Source organism: Crinia signifera, chromosome 3, assembly GCF_055691185.1.
Source record: "Crinia signifera chromosome 3, ASM5569118v1, whole genome shotgun sequence".
Lineage (NCBI taxonomy): Eukaryota > Metazoa > Chordata > Amphibia > Anura > Myobatrachidae > Crinia > Crinia signifera.
Window position 1 is genome coordinate 84663953 of NC_139219.1, and position 24701 is coordinate 84688653.

The 24701-nt window shown below is 45.1% G+C and overlaps 1 protein-coding gene across 2 annotated transcripts in view; it reads right to left on the reverse strand.

The window, feature by feature from the left end:
- LOC146062532 (protein FAM13A-like) overlaps positions 1–24701 on the reverse strand; it is a 54615-nt gene that overhangs the window by 7920 nt on the left and 21994 nt on the right. For both annotated transcript variants that reach the window (XM_083174647.1, XM_083174646.1), the window contains exons 4-5: positions 12553–12733; positions 1972–2086 (exon numbers count right to left, since the gene is read on the reverse strand). In XM_083174647.1, the coding sequence (XP_083030773.1) occupies positions 1972–2086; positions 12553–12733 (296 nt within the window). The remainder of the gene's footprint in view (positions 1–1971; positions 2087–12552; positions 12734–24701) is intronic.

Sequence of the window (24701 nt, forward strand, 5' to 3'; positions counted from 1 at the left end):
CACCGCACAGCGTTGCGTGCGGACCGCACCGTAAGAATTCGGGAAAGTACGCACCGATCAGAATAAGGGCCAATGGGAGAAGGACATGAGCCCGGCTGCAATTGTTTTCTGACTGCAAGGGGAAGTGTGCCATCTTTCTGTGGCCTCCAAGTGTCAGCATGCAAAATATGGTACTTTCCTAGCACGGCCACAATCGCGGCCATCGGGAGTAATTTTTAGTGGCCTGCGATGCGACCAACGCAATGCCCCCGATTTTTCCATTGAAATGCATTGAAAACAGTGAAAATCGCGTCGGTCAGGTCGTATGCGTCCAAAAATGCTTAAATGCTTAAATGCTCCACCCGCGATGGCCGCGATTTCCCCATAGGGAACAATGTTAAATGCCTCAATTTACCCACGATGACCGCGATTTCCCATAGGAAACAATGTTAAATGGGTCAATTTACACAAATCATCATAGGGAAGAATGGTAAATGGGCCAGAAACCCCCCAAAAAAACCCTGAACATTGACATGTCCCCCCAAAAGTAGTTCACGCCACCCCGCGATCAACGTGAACCCGAAGCGTGGCGAGCGCAGCGAGCCCGCGAGGGGCGGCGGTACGCGTCCTCCGACCTTTTCCTACCCCCACTATCCACGTCGGCGTGGAATTGAGAATAGAATAGTGTGGCGAGCGCAGCGAGCCACCGAGCCCGAAGCGTGGCGAGCCCCGCGAGGGGACGCGGATACCTTCACAGGTAAACGCGTCCCTTCGTGGGCTTCACAGGTGTCCGCGTCGCCATGGACACCTGGGAAGCCCGCGAGGGGACGCGTATAACTGTGACGGTATCCGCGTGCGCTCGCCACGCTTCGGGCTCGGTGGCTCGCTGCGCTCGCCACACTATTCTATTCTCAACTCCACGCCGACGTGGATAGTGGGGGTATGAAAAGGTCGGAGGACGCGTACCGCCGCCCCTCGCGGGCTCGCTGTGCTCGCCACGCTTCGGGTTCACGTTGATCGCGGGGTGGCGTATAGTACTTTTGGGGGGACATTTTAATGTTCAGGGGGGTTTTTGGGCCATTTACTATTGTTCCCTATGATAATTTGGGTAAATTGATCCATTTCACATTGCTTCCTATGGGAAATCGGGGTCATCGCGGGTAAATTGAGGCATTTAACATTGTTCTCTATGGGGAAATCGCGGGCATCGCGTCTGGCCCATCGCACCCGATTTTTTAGTGCATGCGATGCCCGCGATGGCCCCGATTTTACCCCCGATGACGGCGATCATGATCGTTGTGGCCGTGCTAGGAAACAAGTACCCAAAATACTTCTAAATAATGTCCGTGACCACACTTCTTGCGAATCCAATTATGTTGTTTACTGGGATATTATATTATTTAATGGCATGTGGTCTGTATAGAATGTCACTAACAGGTAGGCTCTCTGTATAGTATATGGTCATTGGGATGCTCTCTGTGATGTATGGTGGACTGTGACCTGAGAAACAGAGCCTGCATTGACTATTTTGGCCTCTACACACTATGTGATTCCTGAGGATCGGGTGAAATAGGGCCAAGTTGCGTAGTAAGTGACATCCGATCTGATACGCGGCCCTGGGCGCATCGGATTGGACTCAGAGGTCGGACGGTCTGCACATAAGATAATTCCTATGTCCAGCAGTCAATGCGGCAGAGAGAGCGAGGTCCAGGGAGCGTCCAATTTATCACATGTACAAAATAGTACATCAAGTGCCAAATCCTTGAGCTCTCCATGGGACCTACCGGGGGTGCTCAGGGGAAGTCGGTGTAATATATGGGGGCCTTTTGTGTTCTCTGAGCTTCCTTTTCAATTTTCTTAATTGATAAAAATATATGTTATAGGTTTGAAAACTTTTACACCTCAAAAGAAAATAGACATCAAGGGGAAAAAAGGATAAAAGCATAACTATATTTTACGTACTGTAATAATACTGCCCATGCCTTCACATACCTTGTCCTCATCTGTGTGCTCACATTTACAAATAGAATCACGCTCCATTAGCAGGTCCACCATGATGTTACAGCAGATCTTATTCTGTTCCATAACATTACTGCCAGGAGTCAGACTATAAAGAGAGATAATTATTAGTTCCCCGTCACAGTCTCTCTATTCCAGATCCCCATAGGGCTGGGCTAGCCAAACCGGTCCTTGGGATCTCCTAACCGTTCACATTTCCAGTCATTCCTAACCGACTCATTCTACACATGCACAGGTGGCCTGGAAAACAAACTGTGGCAGTGGTGGCCAAACTGTGGCAGTGGTGGCCAAACGGTTCCTCAAGATCTCTTGAGGAACCGTTTGGCCACCACTGCCATAATTTGTACAGTTATTGCTACAAATTCTGCACTGGAAGAGTTATGGGTACTTATATGTTAGTTGGGCGCCCGTTACGTAGTTTGCGTAGTGGTGTATTGAGAATACCAATACACCACTATGCTGACTACATAAACTATGTAATTTATGCAAATGACATAAATTACGCAAATTACGTAACTGGAGCCAAATTACGTATCCACGCCACACCCCCAGTGTCCACGTGGGCTTGGAGTTAAGTTTAGAAAGTGTGGCGAGCGCAGAGAGCCACCAAGCCCGAAGCGCGGCGAGCTTTGGGCTCGGTGGCTCACTGCGCTCGCCACACTTTCTAACATTAACTCCAAGCCCATGTGGACACTGGGGGTATGACATGGATAGTGGGCATATGATAGTGTTAGTGGGTGGTGTGTGTGTGTGTAGTGTGTGTGTGTGTGTGTGTGTAGTGTGTGTGTGTGTCATTTTACTTACCATCCACATGTCCCCGGCGCCTCCGGGACTGGTATCCCCGCTTCGTGGACGCCATGACATTTGCTCTTTACTACGCTATTAGCATAGTGCCGCTGGGGGAGCAGGGAAACCATGTGATGCTCCCCCAGCGGCTGCCGGGGTCGCCGCCCTCCGCCGCCATTACGCAGCCCCGCCATGCAGCCCTTCAGACCACACTGCCGTGGATGGCCGCCCTGCCCATAAGTGACAGCAGGGCGGCCGCCATCTCCCCCTCCGCCCGGCCGCACATACCCTCTGTCCGCCCGCACCTATTAGCCGGGCACCCAGCAATGGCTATGCTGACAACGTAGCCAAAGCTACGTTGTCAGCGTAGCGTAGCCGGGCGCCCGGCTAACATATAAGTACCGAGTTATGTCACTTGGAGACTGCATCTGGCAGGAGATAGATTAGGAATAGGAAGACATGCGAGACGTCACTCCCACTATTCATCTTCTGCCCATGTATTTAGCAGAAATCTGCTCATTGTATTGCAGTAACAAGTGCCCATCTCCCCTCAATAAATTGTCTCACATTTGTCTCACATGAATGCCCTAATAATACACCCAGCTTATTGCCAACAGAGACAAGTCCCTAAAAGCTAGGCTTCTCAGAGCTTGTTACCTAGAAAACTGTGGAAACACAGGAAAATACAATAACTCCTGTTTTGTAGCTTTGATAAATTGGCAGGAAACATAATTTATATTGGTCTCGCAGTGCATGTGTCATTGGTCTGATTCTGGTTCACTCGCAAAAGCTCTCTCTAATGAACAAAACCATGTGCACCGCAGTTGGGGTAGATGTAACATGTGCAAAGAGAGTTACATTTAGGTGAGTTATTATGTTACCGTGCAGAGTAAATACTGGCTGCTTTATTTTTACACTGCAATTTAGATTTCAGTTTGAATTACAAACTCCACCCAAATCTAACTCTCTCTGCACATGTTACATGCATCTGCCCCCCCCCCTGCAGTGCACATGGTTTTGTCCATTAGAGAGAGAGGCCTTTATTCTGGTCCACTCTACCAGAATCTTCGTAAGGGCATCGATGGTGGGCGTATGCGCATGTGCAGGGTCATTTCTGCGTATATGTGCATATGCCAAGTGCGTGCATCCATGGCGAACAGTGGGCAGGTGGGGGGCAGGGAGGGGCGTGGGGCATTCTCATGCTAATGGGCCGATGACAGGGGTGCAGGCAGTTGACATCACCGGATGCCCACCCACTTCCTCCTGAGCGTCCAGGCATATATATGTGACTTGTGCCATTCCATGGTCGCCAACCATCGAATGATGTGGGAGGATCCACTAAGGCTGCAAATGGATGTTACTGTGTAACATCCATTTGCAGGCCCTGCGAGTGAATTGCCCTTGTGAATGGATGGCGGACGGCCCGAATTCACAACCTTGGGAATCGACCAGATTAACCCCTTAGAATTTGCTTGTGCTAGTGTCAAGAACAAGAATCAGGCCCATAATGCATGCTTGCCTAATTTTAAAAAATAGTTTCAGGAAGATTATAGTTGGTAGTATAGCAAGATGTCCTGTCGCAGGAGCGTGTCATGCTTCATCCAAAGGGCATGTCTAGCTCCATATACATAATGGTTGTATATATACTTAAATGCTTGTTGGATGATATTTCAATAATTACATTATTAACTATATATTTTGGGAAAGTATTGATAATAATGTTTCTGTCTGCAAAATTGGATTTGTTTGTTTGCAAACTATTTGCTGTGATAGTTATTTTCGGTACTTGTGTAGTTTCACGGCGGCAGGCGTAGGCCTACGTTTTGAGCGTAGGCTAAGCTACGTTGTCAGCGTAGCCCAATGGCTGCCTAGCGTAGTCAACTTAGTGAATCTGCGACAGTCCTGCGTAGTCAGCGTAGTGTCCCCATCAAGCGGCTCTGTCCCCGTTGTCCCTGGCAAGCCTAGCGAGCCCTGCGAGGGAACGCGGATTACTTGACGTATATACTAGCTAAGCTCGCTCAAAGCAAAAGCTTCGAAAGCTAGTCTGCTACCTTGTGATTGCCTCTGTGTTTCTGTATGTGTGAAAGAGATGTAGTTTCACTTGCTGACAGAAGATGGCAGTGTTTTGGTTGCACACAGACACTAGACATATATATACATATACATATATACATACATACATATATATATATATATATATATATATATATATATATATATAGTCCAGCAGGTGATTGGCACTCAGGATAATAACAGCAATAGACCGCGGTGCCTTCTACAGCAATAAATATACGGTTGAATCCTCGCCTAACCCTGTTTGTGCAGGGGTACTTGAGAATGAGAAGCGGCACTCCACGGATAGGTTTCAGGTGAAGATATATTTAAACAAATTTTACAGCATGATAAACAGACAACGTTTCAAGACCGGTGCGGTCTTTTCTTCAGGTCGTGCATACAGTGCAAAAAATAGCAGTAAACAGTTTCTTACCTCTCATTGAGACATATATATAAGGAGAGAAAACGTGCAGCATGGAGTAGCGATGCCGTGGCGCTCCGACTTCCGGGAGGCTGGACACTCAGGGACGCCCCGTGGGTGTTGCCCCCGTGACGTCACACCACCAGCCGACATCGCACTGTGTGTACAAAATAAGTGTATAAAAACCGTGCAAACAAATAACCATAAAAGATGTGAGAACAAGTGAACATAAGAAAGTACACATGTACATATATATAAGAAAAACTAGTGTGCATTAAAACACTAACATGGCGGGGTATCGGTTTGTAAGTTCATGACGGGAAAAGATGTTAAATCCCGCAGTCAGTTCATCCGACAGGTATGCCGGTGTGGGGTTCCAGCTGATGTGGATCTTCCCTCCTGGCTACTGTGGATATGCCTGCTGTATGTAATTATATAAGGGCGCCCAGCATATTTAATATATATAACACGTACTAATGTTTAGCCCCAAAAGAAGAAATTATTATTGATCGTGCAGGGTCCGCAATACGCGGCATATGAAGATTGGGTATGTATACATACATGTAGGCACATATGATCAACGGTAATAGGGCTCTATTTAAACATCATGACGGTATGTGAAAAGATAAAAAGTGCAAAAGCAACTTATAAGAAAATGTTCCAAGTGAATTTATCATTAAGGCCATATGGGACCAGTGTATTAAGCGTGTGTATCCATTTGGATTCACATTGCGATAATTTCTTTTGTCGGTCACCACCCCGAATGAGCGGAGGTATGTGATCGATGACCTTGCATCGCAAGCTGGCTAAAGAATGGCCCAATAATTTGAAATGTTTTGCGACCGGTTGTTCCACTCCTTTTGTCTCCTTTCCTTCCAGTAAAGCTCGTATGGACGATCGATGTTGGGCCATCCTGGTGCGGAGGTCACGGATAGTTTGTCCGACATATATCAGTCCGCACGGACAGATGATAATATATATAATATATGTCGTGGTGCAGGTCAAGGTTTGTTTCAGCTTATGCTTTTGGCCAGAGTGTGGATTTTTGACATACGTTCCTGGCTCCATATAGCTGCAAGTGACACATGTGGGGCATCTTACACAGCCTCGATTGCGAATGGGTAAAAACGTCTCCGTGGGCAACGGTGTGAGATTGGATTTAACCAGCATGTCCCTTATACTGCGACCCCGTCTGTAAGCAGGCATCAGTTTCTTGTTTTTTAGACATGGCAAGTCTTTATCACTTGACACAATGGGCCACAATTTTTTTGTGGTCTCGGATAAAATTGTACAAGCAGGCGTGTACTTGGTGACAAACGGAATTCTGTGGTCTTCCGGGGGCCGGGCTGATGGTTGCAGCAGCTCATCCCGAGGGATTAGCAAGATCTCTTCTTTAGACTTAAGGAGGTCCCGGTATGTATATCCCCTGGCCACGAATTTCTTAATCATGGTGTCAAGTGTCGCTTCTAAAGTTGTTGTGTCGCTAGAGATGCGAGCAGCCCGCAACATCTGGGATCTGGGGAGGCCGCGGAGTAATGCTGGCGGGTGACAGCTGGATTTTGCTAAGAAAGTGTTCCTGTCAGTCGGTTTGCTGTAAACGGATGTATGGATACAATTATCCTTGATGTTAATGGCAACGTCCAGATAATGAATGACGTGCTGGCTCATCTCATGGGTGAATTTGATGGGGGTGTTTTGTGAATTAATGGACATAATTATCTGCAAGAGTTCATCCTCAGTGCCTGTCCAGAAAACCATCAAATCATCAATGTACCGTGTGTACATGAGAATATTTTTAGATACAGCAGGGTCTGAGAAGAACAGCTGTTGCTCCTGTTCGAACATATAGATGTTCGCCAGCGACGGCGCTACTGGGGACCCCATCGCACATCCCGTAGTTTGAATAAAAAATTGCCCGTTGTGCATAAAATAATTATGGCTTAATGTGTACTGGAGGAGCTCGATAAACAGAGAAATTGGAATGATGTCAAATTTCTTCCGATGTAGGAATGTCTCAACTGCCGCCAAACCACTGTTATGTGGTATTACAGAATACAGATTCCGTACATCCAATGTACACATCACAGTACCCGTAGGTATATTGGGCAAATTCTTCAATTGAAGCAATAAATGAGTAGTATCCTTCAAGAACGTGGCTTCTTGAGCGATTAATGGCTGTAAGAATGAGTCCAGCCACTGGGCTATCGGATGGGCAATTGAATCAATGGCCGATATAATCGGTCTGGGAGGTGGGTTAATTTCATCCTTATGGATTTTAGGGATCGAATAGATCACCGGAATCTTCGGGAATTGGTTACTCAGGAGCTTCATAGTTTTGCCATCAATTTGGTTCGTGCTGTAGGCTCGTTGCAGGATATTGAGTAGTACCGTCTGAAATTTATCCGTCGGATTTGAGGGTAAACGGCGGTAAGTGGTGGTATCCTGTAGTAATGTATTCAGGTTTGCAATATATTTGTCTCTATCCTGGAGCACGATGCCCCCGCCTTTGTCGGCGGGGCGGATGATGATGGATTGGTCCTGAGACAGATGTTTTAACGCCACCCGTTCAGCTCTGGATAAGTTGTTATAGTGCTGTGGATGTTCAAGATAATTGGTAGTGATGGTGTGATCCAAAAGCCGATTAAATGTTTTTAACGATGCATTGCTTGAAGGAGGATCAAATGAAGTTGTGTGTTGTTTCTTAGGTAGAGGAATCTGTGTTGTAGGAGTTTGGATTTTATGTTGAAAAAATTCTTTAGTTTTAAGAGTGCGGTGCAGGCCATATAAATCGATTTTCCACTGGAGATCCTGATGAATGGTAGTTGGCACGAAAGATAAGCCCTTATTGAGGACAGCTGTCTCGGACTCAGTCAAAATATGTGTGGATAAATTAAATACTAATTTCTCGTGCCCCTTGAGGGAGGCTTTGAGGTCTCTTTGGTTCTGGCCCCCTCGCCGCGTGAATCGACGGCTTTTGCTCGGGTTGTGGTTCCTAAAGGGCCGGAGGCACCAGTGGAAGGTTCGTCCGAGTCGGGTGCACGAAAGTCACTGTCACTATTAGAGGCAGAGTCGTTGCGGTTATTTTGTGATCTTTTATTTCTCCAAGAACTACGGTTTTTATTGTAGGGGCGTGACGTGGATGTTTGGGTTCCGCTTAGCCACCTGTATACTTTATAGTCTTCATAATCAGACTTAACTGTTGTTAGTTTGTTTTTTTTAAACTGGAGTAGTTCCTCCTTATGTTTCAAGCATTGGGCTTCAAGCTTCTCCCAAAGAGCTTTATTCTTTTTGTCATCCAATATTTTCTTATTTGTCACTTTTATCTCTGCGATTTTCTCTTTAGTTTCTTGCAGGACACGGCCCGACTCGGAGATCACTAGCAGCATCAGATCCATGCTGGCTTTATTTAATATGGATACCCACTTCCTGCAGAAATCTGCACTATTGCGGCCGATCGTCGGAATATTTCGTATACGAAAACCGCGGGGTATCATGTTGGCCCTATAATAATCTGACAACGACGTGCCATGGAGGAAATAATCAGTTTCCTTTTTAAGATATTTAAACAGTGTAGTATATAACTCGTCCGGGGTGACAGAGTCGACATTAGGGCTTAATGCTGGTTGGAACAAGATAGTGCTGGCGTCTTCAGGGGAATATGTGAGGTGTTCCCCCAGATGGTGTTTAAGGTCCAGAAATGACAACTTTTCCATATTTGTAATGGATAAATTACAGTCCCCAGTTAGAGAGGGTAAAAATCGGTTACTTGGTAATCCAGATAAAAAACGTAAGTGATGAAGATATAAACAGTTGATAAATTCCGGTGCCACAACAAAAAGGAATACTAAGCAGAGATGTCCCAATAGTATATAGTCCAGCAGGTGATTGGCACTCAGGATAATAACAGCAATAGACCGCGGTGCCTTCTACAGCAATAAATATACGGTTGAATCCTCGCCTAACCCTGTTTGTGCAGGGGTACTTGAGAATGAGAAGCGGCACTCCACGGATAGGTTTCAGGTGAAGGTATATTTAAACAAATTTTACAGCATGATAAACAGACAACGTTTCAAGACCGGTGCGGTCTTTTCTTCAGGTCGTGCATACAGTGCAAAAAATAGCAGTAAACAGTTTCTTACCTCTCATTGAGACATATATATAAGGAGAGAAAAAGGCCCATTGTGTCAAGTGATAAAGACTTGCCATGTCTAAAAAACAAGAAACTGATGCCTGCTTACAGACGGGGTCGCAGTATAAGGGACATGCTGGTTAAATCCAATCTCACACCGTTGCCCACGGAGACGTTTTTACCCATTCGCAATCGAGGCTGTGTAAGATGCCCCACATGTGTCACTTGCAGCTATATGGAGCCAGGAACGTATGTCAAAAATCCACACTCTGGCCAAAAGCATAAGCTGAAACAAACCTTGACCTGCACCACGACATATATTATATATATTATCATCTGTCCGTGCGGACTGATATATGTCGGACAAACTATCCGTGACCTCCGCACCAGGATGGCCCAACATCGATCGTCCATACGAGCTTTACTGGAAGGAAAGGAGACAAAAGGAGTGGAACAACCGGTCGCAAAACATTTCAAATTATTGGGACATTCTTTAGCCAGCTTGCGATGCAAGGTCATCGATCACATACCTCCGCTCATTCGGGGTGGTGACCGACAAAAGAAATTATCGCAATGTGAATCCAAATGGATACACACGCTTAATACACTGGTCCCATATGGCCTTAATGATAAATTCACTTGGAACATTTTCTTATAAGTTGCTTTTGCACTTTTTATCTTTTCACATACCGTCATGATGTTTAAATAGAGCCCTATTACCGTTGATCATATGTGCCTACATGTATGTATACATACCCAATCTTCATATGCCGCGTATTGCGGACCCTGCACGATCAATAATAATTTCTTCTTTTGGGGCTAAACATTAGTACGTGTTATATATATTAAATATGCTGGGCGCCCTTATATAATTACATACAGCAGGCATATCCACAGTAGCCAGGAGGGAAGATCCACATCAGCTGGAACCCCACACCGGCATACCTGTCGGATGAACTGACTGCGGGATTTAACATCTTTTCCCGTCATGAACTTACAAACCGATACCCCGCCATGTTAGTGTTTTAATGCACACTAGTTTTTCTTATATATATGTACATGTGTACTTTCTTATGTTCACTTGTTCTCACATCTTTTATGGTTATTTGTTTGCACGGTTTTTATACACTTATTTTGTACACACAGTGCGATGTCGGCTGGTGGTGTGACGTCACGGGGGCAACACCCACGGGGCGTCCCTGAGTGTCCAGCCTCCCGGAAGTCGGAGCGCCACGGCATCGCTACTCCATGCTGCACGTTTTCTCTCCTTATATATATGTCTCAATGAGAGGTAAGAAACTGTTTACTGCTATTTTTTGCACTGTATGCACGACCTGAAGAAAAGACCGCACCGGTCTTGAAACGTTGTCTGTTTATCATGCTGTAAAATTTGTTTAAATATATCTTCACCTGAAACCTATCCGTGGAGTGCCGCTTCTCATTCTCAAGTACCCCTGCACAAACAGGGTTAGGCGAGGATTCAACCGTATATATATATATATATATATATATATATATATATATATATATGGAAGCAGTATGAAATCCCGGCGGTCGGGATCCCGGCGTTCAGAATCCCGACGCCGAAATCCCGACAAGGGGGGATGTGGATGGCCCCCCCTTACGGGCTCGCTGCGCTCGCCACGCAGTGGATCCGGTGCCTCGCTACGCTCGGCACACTAATTTATTCTCCCTCCAGGGGTGTCGTGGACACTCACGGAGGGAGAAAGTGTGCACTTTGGTGCCACACAATCCTGGTAGGAATAGTAATACGTAGAGGTGGGTGGGCACTCGTAAGGTTTTCCAATCTGCACGGCGGCAGGGTTAAAGAAGAATAAGTTGAGGACACAAGTTTTGTGGGTCAACGTTTCGGGCTCCTGGCCCTTTATCAAGACATCAAAAAACAGTGCATGAAAACTTACATTTATAGGTGAGCAGGGGGTACCTCGTGCAGCAAACACCTGGCTAACGTGGGAGTGGTAGTCATGACAACAAAAAGGTGTATGTGTCCGGTGCGGGTGCGCACCTGATGGAAGCCTGGGCGGCGTGAGGGAACGATCGTGGGTACGAGAATGTGCAGAGCACATCTCAGGGTGGACGGGCTGGCTACGGAGATGCTGTGTGTGGGCTGCAAGGGTGGCAATACACAGTGAAATACAATGTATAAAAGCGTAATAATGAAACAAATACAAATGAAGCTCACTGATGTAACAATAAGTCCACGGGCACAGAGGCAGTCACGGGCCATTGACAGAGGTAATGTGGTAATCAAGTCCAAAACACCATGCAGTCACAGCGGATCTGCTGGTGTGTACAAGTTCTTTCAGGCAGCGGGCACAAAGTCTGCGTTCAGTTGGCAGGGGCGAATGTAAAACAATAAGTGGCAAGGGAACTGCTGGGGTGAGTGATGCTGGTCAGAGGATAAGTGTATGCTTTCAAAATGTTCACAGTGGCAATATATTGCGCAGACTTTGTGCCCGCTGCCTGAAAGAACTTGTACACACCAGCAGATCCGCTGTGACTGCATGGTGTTTTGGACTTGATTACCACATTACCTCTGTCAATGGCCCGTGACTGCCTCTGTGCCCGTGGACTTATTGTTACATCAGTGCGCTTCATTTGTATTTGTTTCATTATTACGCTTTTATACATTTTATTTCACTGTGTATTGCCACCCTTGCAGCCCACACACAGCATCTCCGTAGCCAGCCCGTCCACCCTGAGATGTGCTCTGCACATTCCCGTACCCACGATCGTTCCCTCACGCCGCCCAGGCTTCCATCAGGTGCGCACCCGCACCGGACACATACACCTTTTTGTTGTCATGACTACCACTCCCACGTTAGACACATGCCCCCGGGTGACTCAGTGATCACCGGTGCTCTGTGCGCCGGTGACGTCATCACTACCCCGACTGGAGGAGCACAGGTGTTTGCTGCACGAGGTACCCCCTGCTCACCTATAAATGTAAGTTTTCATGCACTGTTTTTTGATGTCTTGATAAAGGGCCAGGAGCCCGAAACGTTGACCCACAAAACTTGTGTCCTCAACTTATTCTTCTTTAACCCTGCCACCGTGCAGATTGGAAAACCTTACGAGTGCCCACCCACCTCTTGCCAAGACTTTCTTGCAAACATCAGAGTAATACTGTATGAAATCTTACCTGAAGCAGCTTGGCACAAATACTTTGGCCAAATTGTTGATGTCCATTTTATTTTCATGGCTGTATTCAGCCACCTCTACAAGGAACTGGCATAAATGATTTAGAAGCTGGTAATGGGCATCAGGCAATTCATCCAGGGCTTCCTTCCAGTGACACTGAGTTCCAGAGTCACTTTCATTCTCTGTGATAAAAACAAGCAACAGTCTGAGCACAAACTCCAGAGCAACCCCAGTCATGTAGCTCATGGACACAAATGCTCTACAACATCAATCCGTTCCAATTAGAAGTTACTACAGGCAGAGTATCCCTTATCCAAATGCTCGGGACCAGGAGAATTTTGGATAAGGGATCATTTTGGATTTGGGAATTGTTTATATATATATATATATATATATATACTCTGTAGAAAAACAGGGTATAGGTGGATCCAATCAGCGCTGATTAGCAGTCAATAAACCAGCTAAAAATAGGGTATTTCAACCCTTTGCAGACACAATAGAGGTCCCAAATTCGGACTGCAGCTTACTCCATAGTATTTCCCAGGACTCACGGGAACAATCGGAAATCTGTTTAGAATAAAACACAAGAGGAGAGCTCCATAGTGTAAAACCAATGACATTTAAGAAAGCATAAAAATAGCTCCGGTACAGTCAGTCAGTCAGTACTCGTACCGATTAAAAAGCAGCAGTGGGCTGGTTACCACATGATGTATATTTTACATGCCAGGCAAGCCTCCTACCACCATCCGGGGCACTGCAGATCAACACGGAACTTCGCCGTACGCTCCACGGAGGACACGGTGCACCAAGGGCTCTGTCAGGAATAGATGCGGAAGGGGGATCCCAGCACAGAGAGAGCTCTCTGTCACCAAGTCCAGCACTAATGCGTTTTGTAATCAACTTTGTCAGAGGGCATCTGACGAAGTTGATTACGAAAAGCGTTAGGGCGGGGCTTGGTGGCGGCGAGCTCTCTCTGTGCTGGGATCCCCCTGCTGCATCTGTTCCTGACAAAGCCCTCGGTGCACGGTGTCCTCCGTGGAGCGTACGGCAAGGTTCCGTGTTGAGAAAAGTAAGTATAGTGTAGGTGCACTGACAGTCACAATATCTGTTTTTAAGATTTAACTTTTATTATTTATTCATTAAAAAGGTGAAATATTAAAAATATGAAAGAAATAAAGAAAGAAATATAGAATTTTAAAAAAATCAATGACCACTGCTCGCCAACCTAGGTTGTTGCAGGGTTCCTCTTATCCCTGTAGGTTTCCTATATGTTTATATTTTAGCACTTTCTCTTATAGTTTAGGAAGAGATATCTGTGCTTCTGTTGTGAACTCCTATATTGTTACACTGATGTATCAAAGTTTCGTATTACAGTGCAGGTTCCTATTAATGTGTATCCATTCCTGTTTATTCAGTAAATCCTTACACATAAGGTCCTGACATTTAGAGTATTTCTTATATGGAGTTCGAATATAAAGCTGATGTGTAAATTAGAGCTATATTCAGTTGTGATGGTTCAATATAACAAACTGTCCTCTCCTATTTCTGCAGACAGATTCTGTCAAAATATTGCAGAGAGAGGTACAGTTTTTAGATTATGCCGCTGTACTGTTTCATCAGCGGTATTATGTTGTATCCAACAGGTCGGCAGGAGTTATAAGTAAACTGTTAGACAGGGCATTCATGTGGCTCTGATGTTGAATTATAGGTAATCCTTTTATCCGTGCATCCGACACGTATAGGTATCATTCCAAAGTCAAACACCATTTATTTATTATACATGTTTTAGTTTCCAGATTCTGAGCTATATCTGGTATAAATGCTGCATAGTAGGCAGTCATATAACCCAGCTCATATATAAAAGAAAGTCTGTATGATTTTCTCCTGGGTGCGCTGCGGCTTTATAGAGTGCTGTGCTGCTGACAGTATATTCATATACACTGTTTATGCCCACTGTGCTGAATATTGCAGTGCTTGGGATTTTACAAATTCAGTGAACTCTCTATCCCAAATTCATATATCGGGCAGGCGCTGTTTATACACTAATCAGCTGTTACTGCATATTCTCTAAAGCCAAACTAAATTCAATTGTTATTTATGTTCAACAATTAATTAAAGTATACAGACATTGAGCTCAATATCTGTATACTTTAATTAATTGTATAGCTCAATGTCTGTATACTTTAATTAATTGTATAGCTCAATGTCTGTATACTTTAATTAATTGTTATAGCTCAATGGGCAGTATTCAATGAGAAAAGTTCTCCGTGTTTTGTGTAGAATTTGTGCTTTGTTCGCCTTGGACGGAGCATTTTGCTCTCCAAAAGCGAGCAACCCTATTCAATGTGAAATATTCGCCGTCTTTCTAAGTGATTTTCGCCGTCTCTCTCCGTGTAGAAATTCTCCATCTTTTGATGGAGAGCTGGAATGTGAACTTTTAATCTAAAAGGTTTTTTTTTTTTTTTTTGGTGTAAAAAAATCAGGTTTTTTTTTCTGTGAAGGGGCATGTTATTTTTATTCATGTGCTTATAGCACATGAATATATATTTAATTAAAAAATATATTTTTTAAAAAAAATTTTTTTTTTTTTTACACAGTGCAGCCAGCAGGGGGCCGGAGCGCTCGAGCCGCTCATTAGATATTCATATATTCACTGCGCCCGATCGTTAATATGCACGAACGGGTGCAGTGAATACTGGGTCCCCCGCTGGCTATAGGGGGGGGCAGCCTGTGCTGCCTGGGTCCCGGGGGGGCCCCCTACCCTCCACATATGTTCTGGGGCATCCAGGGAGACTTTAATCTCCCTGGATGCCACCGTCCCCCGGCTCCCTGTCAGCTCCCTGCCGCGGACGCTCGTCCGCTGCAGGGGTTAAGACTCGCCGCGAGTGGCGGCGAGTCTTAAATACATTGAATAGTGGGCGCAGGAGGCTCCGGAACACGGAGAGTGCATGGCGAGAGAAAAAATCTCTCGCCATGCACAGAGAATTTTTGTCATTTAATACTGCCCAATGTCTGTATACTTTAATTATTTGTTAGCTGGGTTACGTGACTATCCGATATAGCATAAATACCAGATATAGCTCAATGTCTGTATACTTTAATTAATTGTTGAACATAAATAACAATTGAATTTAGTTTGGCTTTAGAGAATATGCAGTAACAGCTGATTAGTGTATAAACAGCGCCTGCCCGATATATGAATTTGGGATAGAGAGTTCACTGAATTTGTAGTGCCTATGTGCAACCGGTGATACTAAAACCAAAATCCCAAGCACTGCAATATTCAGCACAGTGGGCATAAACAGTGTATATGAATATACTGTCAGCAGCACAGCACTCTATAAAGCCGCAGCGCACCCTATAAAGCCGCAGCGCACCCGGGAGAAAATCATACAGACTTTCTTTTATATATGAGCTGGGTTATATGACTGCCTACTATGCAGCATTTATACCAGATATAGCTCAGAATCTGGAAACTAAAACATGTATAATAAATAAATGGTGTTTGACTTTGGAATGATACCTATACGTGTCGGATGCACGGATAAAAGGATTACCTATAATTCAACATCAGAGCCACATGAATGCCCTGTCTAACAGTTTACTTATAACTCCTGCCGGCCTGTTGGATACAACATAATACCGCTGACGAAACAGTACAGCGGCATAATATAAAACCTGTACCTCTCTCTGCAATATTTTGACAATCTGTCTGCAGAAATAGGAGAGGACAGTTTGTTATATTGAACCATCACAACTGAATATAGCTCTAATTTACACATCAGCTTTATATTCGAACTCCATATAAGAAATACTCTAAATGTCAGGACCTTATGTGTAAGGATTTACTGAATAAACAGGAATGGATACACATTAATTGGAACCTGCACTGTAATACGAAACTTTGATACATCAGTGTAACAATATAGGAGTTCGCAACAGAAGCACAGTTATCTCTTCCTAAACTATAAGAGAAAGTGCTAAAATATAAACATATAGGAAACCTACAGGGATAAGAGGAACCCTGCAACAACCTAGGTTGGGGAGCAGTGGTCATTGATATTTTAAAATTCTATATTTCTTTCTTTATTTCTTTCATATTTTTAATATTTCACCTTTTTAATGAATAAATAATAAAAGTTAAATCTTAAAAACAGATATTGTGACTGTCAGTGCACCTACACTATACTTACTTTTCTTGTTACGAATGTGTGTCTTTACTTAAGTAGTAGGTAGCACCTCCTCAAAACAATATATAAGAAATTAAAGGAAATTTTCCTGTAAAATACTTTTATTAGAGGAGATATGACTGTCCCACGAACATAAGAGACTGGTGCGGGAATCATTTTTGTTTTTTGTAAGGTTCCGTGTTGATCTGCAGTGCCCCGGATGGTGGTAGGTGAAACAAAATCTCCTATATTGCGCTAGTTATAACAGTTTAAACAATGGTCGCCAGTAGCACTAGGCCCCCTACTAGTGGGGCTTCCCAATCCAGATATACCCACAATAGTGTTACTTGGCGCCCTTACAATAAATGGTGATTCCTGTCTCTCTTTCACTTTATAATATACACACAAATAACAGTTTTTAAAACATATAGCATTTATTAAAAAAGCTTTTAAAACACTTTTACGAGTGAAGTTCTTTTCACAGAGGTATTTTTCACAAGATTGTGGATGTAACCCTTTCATCCACAATCTTGTGAAAAATACCTCTGAAAAGAACTTCACTCGTAAAAGTGTTTTAAAAGCTTTTTTAATAAATGCTATATGTTTTAAAAACTGTTATTTGTGTGTATATTATAAAGTGAAAGAGAGACAGGAATCACCATTTATTGTAAGGGCACCAAGTAACACTATTGTGGGTATATATATATATATATATATATATATATACACACATACACTCACCTGGTCCCCAGGTGGTCCCCCGGCATCCCCCAAGCATCCACAGCATCAAACGCGTCTATTCTGAGAGGCATCCCCTGTCACAATGATGCACTGTGCGGGTGATGTCATGACAAATGCATCATTGGGACCATACTGTATATAACACCTACAAGCAGAGACTATTGTAGTGACCACCAGGGATGTCTTAACAGCAGTGTGGGCCCCTGGGGCAAAGTAATGCACTGGGGCCCTTACCCATTCTCCCCTCCTAGGGGTGGGGGGTGCTATCAGCAGCAGCTTTGATGTCCCACGGGTGGCAGGGGGTGCTCTTTCTTCCATTCAACATGTAGGACCTGCAGCAGTAACTTCTGCTAATTACTCCTGTACTGCACAGGTGGTGGGAGGGAGAACACTAACGTGTGGAAGGGGGCACTGAGCTGAATGAAGGGTCCCTTGTAAATGACTTCCAGGGCGGTAGGGGGTGTTTTATACTCAGGGGAGAGTTGGATAATGGAGTGGGCTTAATATTCGAGATCAGGAGCCAGAGCAATCCATTGACAAAAATATAAAACTGTACACCAGACGTTTGGAGCTGGAGCAGAGTCCAGCTGCTGGAAGGATGATATCTCTGGTTCTGGGCATGATAGAGACAAGCCGCTAGTGTTGACAGAAAGGGAAGAGTCCCAGCTTTTGGAATATACTCATACTATAAGTCAGAGAGAACCTGAGAAATATTACTGGGAATTGCAATTAACAGGTCGGATGTGGACTGCTGCTTTGAAGTTGGATATCTCCAGTTCCCCAGGGCCGATTTTCTAAATTCTGGTATCCCTGGAAAAAGGGGATCATCAGCTATCAGGATAGGGCCCTTATACACCTGGGGCCCCTGGACAAGTGCCCATTAAGCCCATACAAAAAGACAGCCCTGGTGACCACTATGTACAACAGCCTTCACTGAATGCTATACAGCATAGATAGGGTTATATTACCAATATGCAGCACTGAGAGCATCAATAAGGCACAAATACACTAAAGGCCCCATTCAGTGTCCCTGGGAAATATTCTGGAAGCCCTGTGTAACATTATGGGACATATGTACTGTATGAAAACATATTTGCAGGATGTCCGTCTCAGGCTCTACCATCTGGATGTATGTATGGGGACCACAGCATCCGAGATATATTTATTTACAGTTTCTTATATAACGCAGCAGATTCAATTGCGCTTTACAATTGTAGACAGAGATAAAACAAACTGAAAAACAACAGACTTGGAGGTAAGAGGGCCCTGCTGCAAGCTTACAATCTATGCTAACATCCCATATTTAAATGCAAAATCCGTCCCCTAGGTTTCTATGGGGAATGCTAAAATACTGAAGTTACCAAGATCTAGCATGAGACACTTTCCAGAGAGTGACCCCTATGGCTAATGCTAGCGCCAGTCTGCTATTGTTGCCTATGGACTACACTGTGAAAGGTTTTGTGGGATTGGGATCCATAGGATCTCCCCCTGCACGCTCTACTCCACTTAATTGACATTACCGCAAATAGTGGTGATAAGGAATTATAATTATTGGTTCTAGGAACTAAAAATATTTATATGCTTTTCAGTCTTTTCATGACAATAACTTAATGTCCAAGAACAACTATATTAAGTGCATATGTGCTAAATGGTATCATATCAAAAGTGCTTAGGGGCATAGTATTCCCTAGAGAGGGACAGGAATCGTGATCAAGAAAAAAGAAGTAATAATGCCACCATATAGGTCATTGGTACGGCTTCATCTAGTATACTGTGCCCAGTTCTGGAGGCCAAATCTCCAGAAGGATACAAATACATTAGGGAGGGTACAAAGAAGGGCAACTAAAATGGTGCATGGCCAACATCACAAAACTTACCCAGAAAGACCAAAGGATCTTAACATGTATAGTTTGGAGCAGAGAAGGGGAAGGAGGACATGATAGAAACTTTCACTTATACCAGGGGTTATAACAAAGTACAGGAGGGACAGAAGAATTACAACTTAAGGACATTCACTAAATATGAAGGTTCAGGGGAAATTTAAGGAAAAAATCCCTCACATAAAGGGTAGTGGATAAGTGGAACAGCCTCCTGTCACAGGTGGTAAAGGCTAAGACAGTAGAGCAATATAAACCTGCTTGGGATGATCACATGAATATACTTACAAAGAACTAAGGATCAAAAAGAGTTAAGATTAAGGGGGATATTCAATCGCCGTCGAGCATCTACCGTGGGGGAGATGCTCGACGGGCCCTATTCAATGCTGTCTTCCCCGACAGCATTGAACAGGGTTTCCTGGCAGAACGAGCCCGACATCTCTAGCTGTCGGGCTCGTTCTGCCGAGAACAGCCGGGAAGTGACGAGCTGCTGGCTGCATCTCGTCACTTCCCGGCCGCAACTCGCGGCCACGCCCCCTTATCGTCCCGCTGCAGGCGGGACATTGAATCCCGCCTGCATGTTCTCGGTCGAGCTGACCGAGAACGGGACTGGGTCACGGCCGGCGAGCAAGCTCGTCTGCCGTGACCCGAAGATTGAATACCCCCCTAAACCTAGAGGATAAATAAGGGGCAGACAAGATGGGCCAAGTAGTTCTGATTTGCTGTCAAACTTTGTTTCTATGTATGTAGTTGGTAACGTAGCAGATATTCTCTGTTCTGATCATTATAACAATCACCATAGGGTTCTGTGGCTGGTATAATGTGAGATTTACCGAGTGCATTCCGGTGCTTGGCTCCATTAGCTAACAGTCTTAATATATTGTTTACAACTGTAACCTATGGGCTACATATCACAGATTTTACAAGGAGAGGGATCCTCTGGACACTAATGCAAGTGCTGTCTGAAGATTGCACATGAGCAGCTGATCCCGTAGCATAAAGAAAAAGTGATTTCATTTAGGGCTCAGTGGCCTGGTGCCAGCTCTGCACCTCTGTCCTAGCCCAGCATGTCCTCACTGCAGCATTGTGGCTGATACTACAATGACGCCCCATCACACCACACAGGGGAGAGCTAGATATGCTATTGGTCATACAGAGAGATGGCTGAAAAGGGGGTGTGCACAGAAAGGGGTGGGAATAGCAAAACCAGCCACAAGATCATTATTCAAATGTGTGTGGGGGGGGGTGGGGAGGGAGAGATGGGGGTTTAAGAGTAATTTATATCAGCAGGGAAAGGAGGACGGCACTCGGGGGCCTAATTCTGGTTGACTCTGTAAGCTGCGAAGTCAGTGGCTTTTATTTGCGTGTGCTGTGACAAAGAAAGAGTAGGCGGAGGCTGTTCTGTGATGTCAGCCACCCGCGTGGCTATGGGAATGCCCATATAAATGCTGGGCATTCTAATGGAGGACCCCTGCCGCCGTCTGCCCCGTTCCACCCCAAACCTTGTGAATGGCCATTCGCAGAGGGGAGCTGCACAAACGCACACCCCCAAACATTGGAATAGGCCTAAAATCAGCCCTGTCCGAATGATCTAGAACACGTCTTCAACCTGTGGCCCTCCAGATGTTGTAGAACTACATGTCCCAGCATGCCCTGACAGTTTTGGCATGCTCTCATAGGAAAATATGTGGCAATGCATGATGGAACATGTAGTTTCACAACATCTGGAGGGCCACAGGTTGAAGGCCCATGATCTAGAATGATCCTCTTCATAACAACGTGTGAAATATCTGCAACCATTCGCATGCAGCCAAACAGGCAAAAAATCATTCACAAATAAAAGTCAATGTAGAATGACTTTTGACTTGGACATGGCCGAATTTGGCTGCATGCCCCAAATTCTCATGAAGACACACAGCGTTTTCCTGGGCGCACCCTCCAATTTGTGGGCATGCCCAGGAAATGTGCATTCCCATAGGACAGCCCCCTGCCCGCACCCACTCTGTGTGAACACCATAGGCGAATCTAGGGGGTGGTCCGGGGGTGCACAGGACCACCCATTAGCCCATTTTGTAGCTGAGGGATGGGGCTTTCCAACGAGCCCAGCACCATGTCTCTAGCCCCCTGGGAACTGGAGATACTGCCAGGCAAATCTGGAATGTTTTCCCTATAGGATAACATGGGACCCGCTAATTCCGACCCCCACCCAGTTCAACGGCTGCCTGTTCCCCCTTCAGCATCACTGAACCTCGAGGTTGATCTTAGTCGAACCCAAATCGCTGGGCCTTCAATCTGATATCAGGCTGGATCCATATGAGTTAATTGATTCCAGGGATATTGAGGTTAAACCGTTTTTTGTTTTTTTTTCATTTCTTAAATGTAATTTCATGACTGTTTATGTTCTTTGAGGGCAGATTTCACGGGACCAAAATCATTCGAAGCCAACTCAAAAGTTCTTCAATATGATACTGGTCTCATGTAAATGGGTCAGTTGGTTCCGAAGATATAGCTGGTTGGTTAAAGGGGGGTAGGGAGAGGGGAGTGGTTGTCTCTCCCCCTCACACCAGAAAATGCAGGGACTAGGCTGGTGTATAAGGGGTCAGCCTGGGAATGTCCCTGCATGATCCTGGGACCATATTCCCGGGTAAATCCCTGCATTTTCTGTTGTGAAAGGGGTATTATTTCAAATAGCCGTGACCTGCAGTCAAGGGCGTAACTACCATAGGTGCATGGGGTGCATCTGCTATGGGGCCCAGAGCTGAGAGGGGCCCACTTTGCCTGTCAAAGCATCATGTGCTGTATACATTTTTCAGCATAAGGTAATAAATAGGGGCCCTTACAAACTTTTGCTATGGGGCCCACATGTATCTAGTTACGCCACTGCCTGCAGTGCTCTGAATACAGCCGGGCAGCCCCCTGCTCTCTGCCCAGCTGTCACCCCTGCAGCTTCCGCTCCAATTCTTCTCCCTGCTTTCACCTCAGCCCGCCCCCCCTTTAATCATGTGGTGACGGCGCCCGGCGTGCTCCCCCGACGTCACGCACAACAACAGCGCGCACAATATTTTATTTCAAATGTCCACTCGGCTAGAGGGGACACCAGGAGGGGAGTGGGAGCGTGCTTTGCGCTGCGCTCTGCTCCTCTCCCCATAGAAGCAGCTGCACCGCTCTCCATCTCTCCCTGCAGCAGCAGCGAAGGCTCATATAAAAATTTACAGTAAGTGGCACTTTTGTGGGCATTGCTTAAGGGACGCTACAAGTGGCGGTACATGGGGGCATTACGCATAATGTGTGGCTTAATGTGTAAGGGGCATTACGGTGTGCAGCATCATGTTTAAGGGGCATTAAGTGTGCAGCATCATGTGTAAGGGGCATTATGTGTGCAGCATCATGTGTAAGGGGCATTATGTGTGCTGCATCATGTGTAATGGGTACTATGGTGCCATCAAGCAAGAACCCCCTAGCAATGAGCACGTAGGTAAGCAGCACTTATGTGGCAAATATGTAATGGGCATTACGGTTTGTTATATAGTATGTAATGGGCATCATGATGTGTGGCACAATGTGTAATGGGCATTATGGTGTGTGGCCTTATGTGTAATTGGCATTATGATGTGTGGCTTTATGTGTAATGGGTATTACGGAGTTTGCTAAAATGTGTAATGGGCATTACTGTGTATGGTCTAAAGTGTAATACCACACCCCCTTTTTGTGATGCCACGCCCCCTTCCCATGAGGCAACGCCCCCTTTTTGACGCTCGGGTGCGCCACGCAAAGGTCCCCCTTCTCATAGGTCTAGATCTGGGACCACCCATTACCATAATTCTAGATTCGCCTATGTGCACAACATATTACAATGTAAACCAAAGAAGGCTTTAATTAACGGTAACGCATCAAGTGAAATAAAATATTACATTCTATAGCTTTCATATTGTATTAAGGCTGCTTATACTGTATATGATCTAACATTTATGAAAACTGCTGAAACTCTACCACTCAAAATAAAAAAAAAAGTCTGATGAGTTTATTAAACATTTTACTGATATAAAAAGCAATGTGCGGCCTTGTGGAGGTTAGAGAGCCGCCCATCCATCCAGTCACTGAATTGCATCAGGACGCCTATCACTGCAATAAAGGATTCCTAATTTAGGTGCGTTTTCTTATATGTGCTGCAAACCTGAACTGTGTTCTGTTAGTTTGTGATTGAGCATAAACATGTGTTCTAACCAGTGCTGGTAAAATAGATGCTCCAATCAGCACGTTCCATTAACATCACATAGTATAAGGCAGACTGTAAGGGGGCAGGGGCCCCAACCCAGCCCAGTGCCACTCAGTAGGCTATTGTGATGTCACAATGGCATACTGCCCTATATACAGGCCGGCTAGTCAGTGGCTTGTCATTTGTGGTGATATTTTGAACCACAGCGCTACTCTCTGAGTATTTAGTGACTATATTGTTGCATTACAACTGGTAAGTCTATCTTACCCATATTTTAAACACACAAAGAACTTACCCATCGGGTCACCCTTCGGGGAATTTACCCAAAAGATGGAGAATGATCTTCAGCTGCTTAAGATCTTCTATTCCCGACTGCTAAGGGAAAGTTTGCCTGAGATCATTGACAAGATGGCATCTGAAAAACTGATCTCCACCATCGATCAGCTAAGTGACGCCCTGCGTTACAAGAACCTGTCCAGTTATGAGACACACATAATCTTGGACTTTTTCTGCCAGATTTTGGAAACAAGGAAAGACACAGCCCAGCTGTTTACAGAACATACAGTGCCCATCGTCATAAGCACCATGCTGGAGGCTGACCAGACAGGCAGAGATGACACTTGGATTACAGCAAGTAAGGTCCTCTACCATTTAGCCAATAATTACACGCTGATTACCATCTGGGAAGTGCAGACCTGTATACAGAAGTCCTCATGCTTCCCTCCAAATTCAGCACTTACCACACTGGCCGCTATACTATCATATACAAGCGTGCCGCTCGGATTCCTGGGTTATATGTTGCCGAAGATATCCACGTTCATGGAATCTGCAACTGATCTCCGCACCCAGAGAATTTTGGCTATAATAATTCACAATGCTGCACTGACCATGGACTGTATTGCTGTGTTAGAACCAGGAGTAAAGGAACAATTCACCAGAGCCTGTGTCCTACTGAACACCTGGGAAACACAAAGCAGGAATAACCCTTATTATCAGGATATAATACTGGCCACCATAGTCCAATTAGAGTATATGCTGAAGAACCCATGCAGTACATCTATGGGTACAGAGAAAGGAGGACCACCACTTCTTCCTTATGGACCAGGCAAAATCCATCCGCCAGCTCTTACTGACGCACAATGCCAGT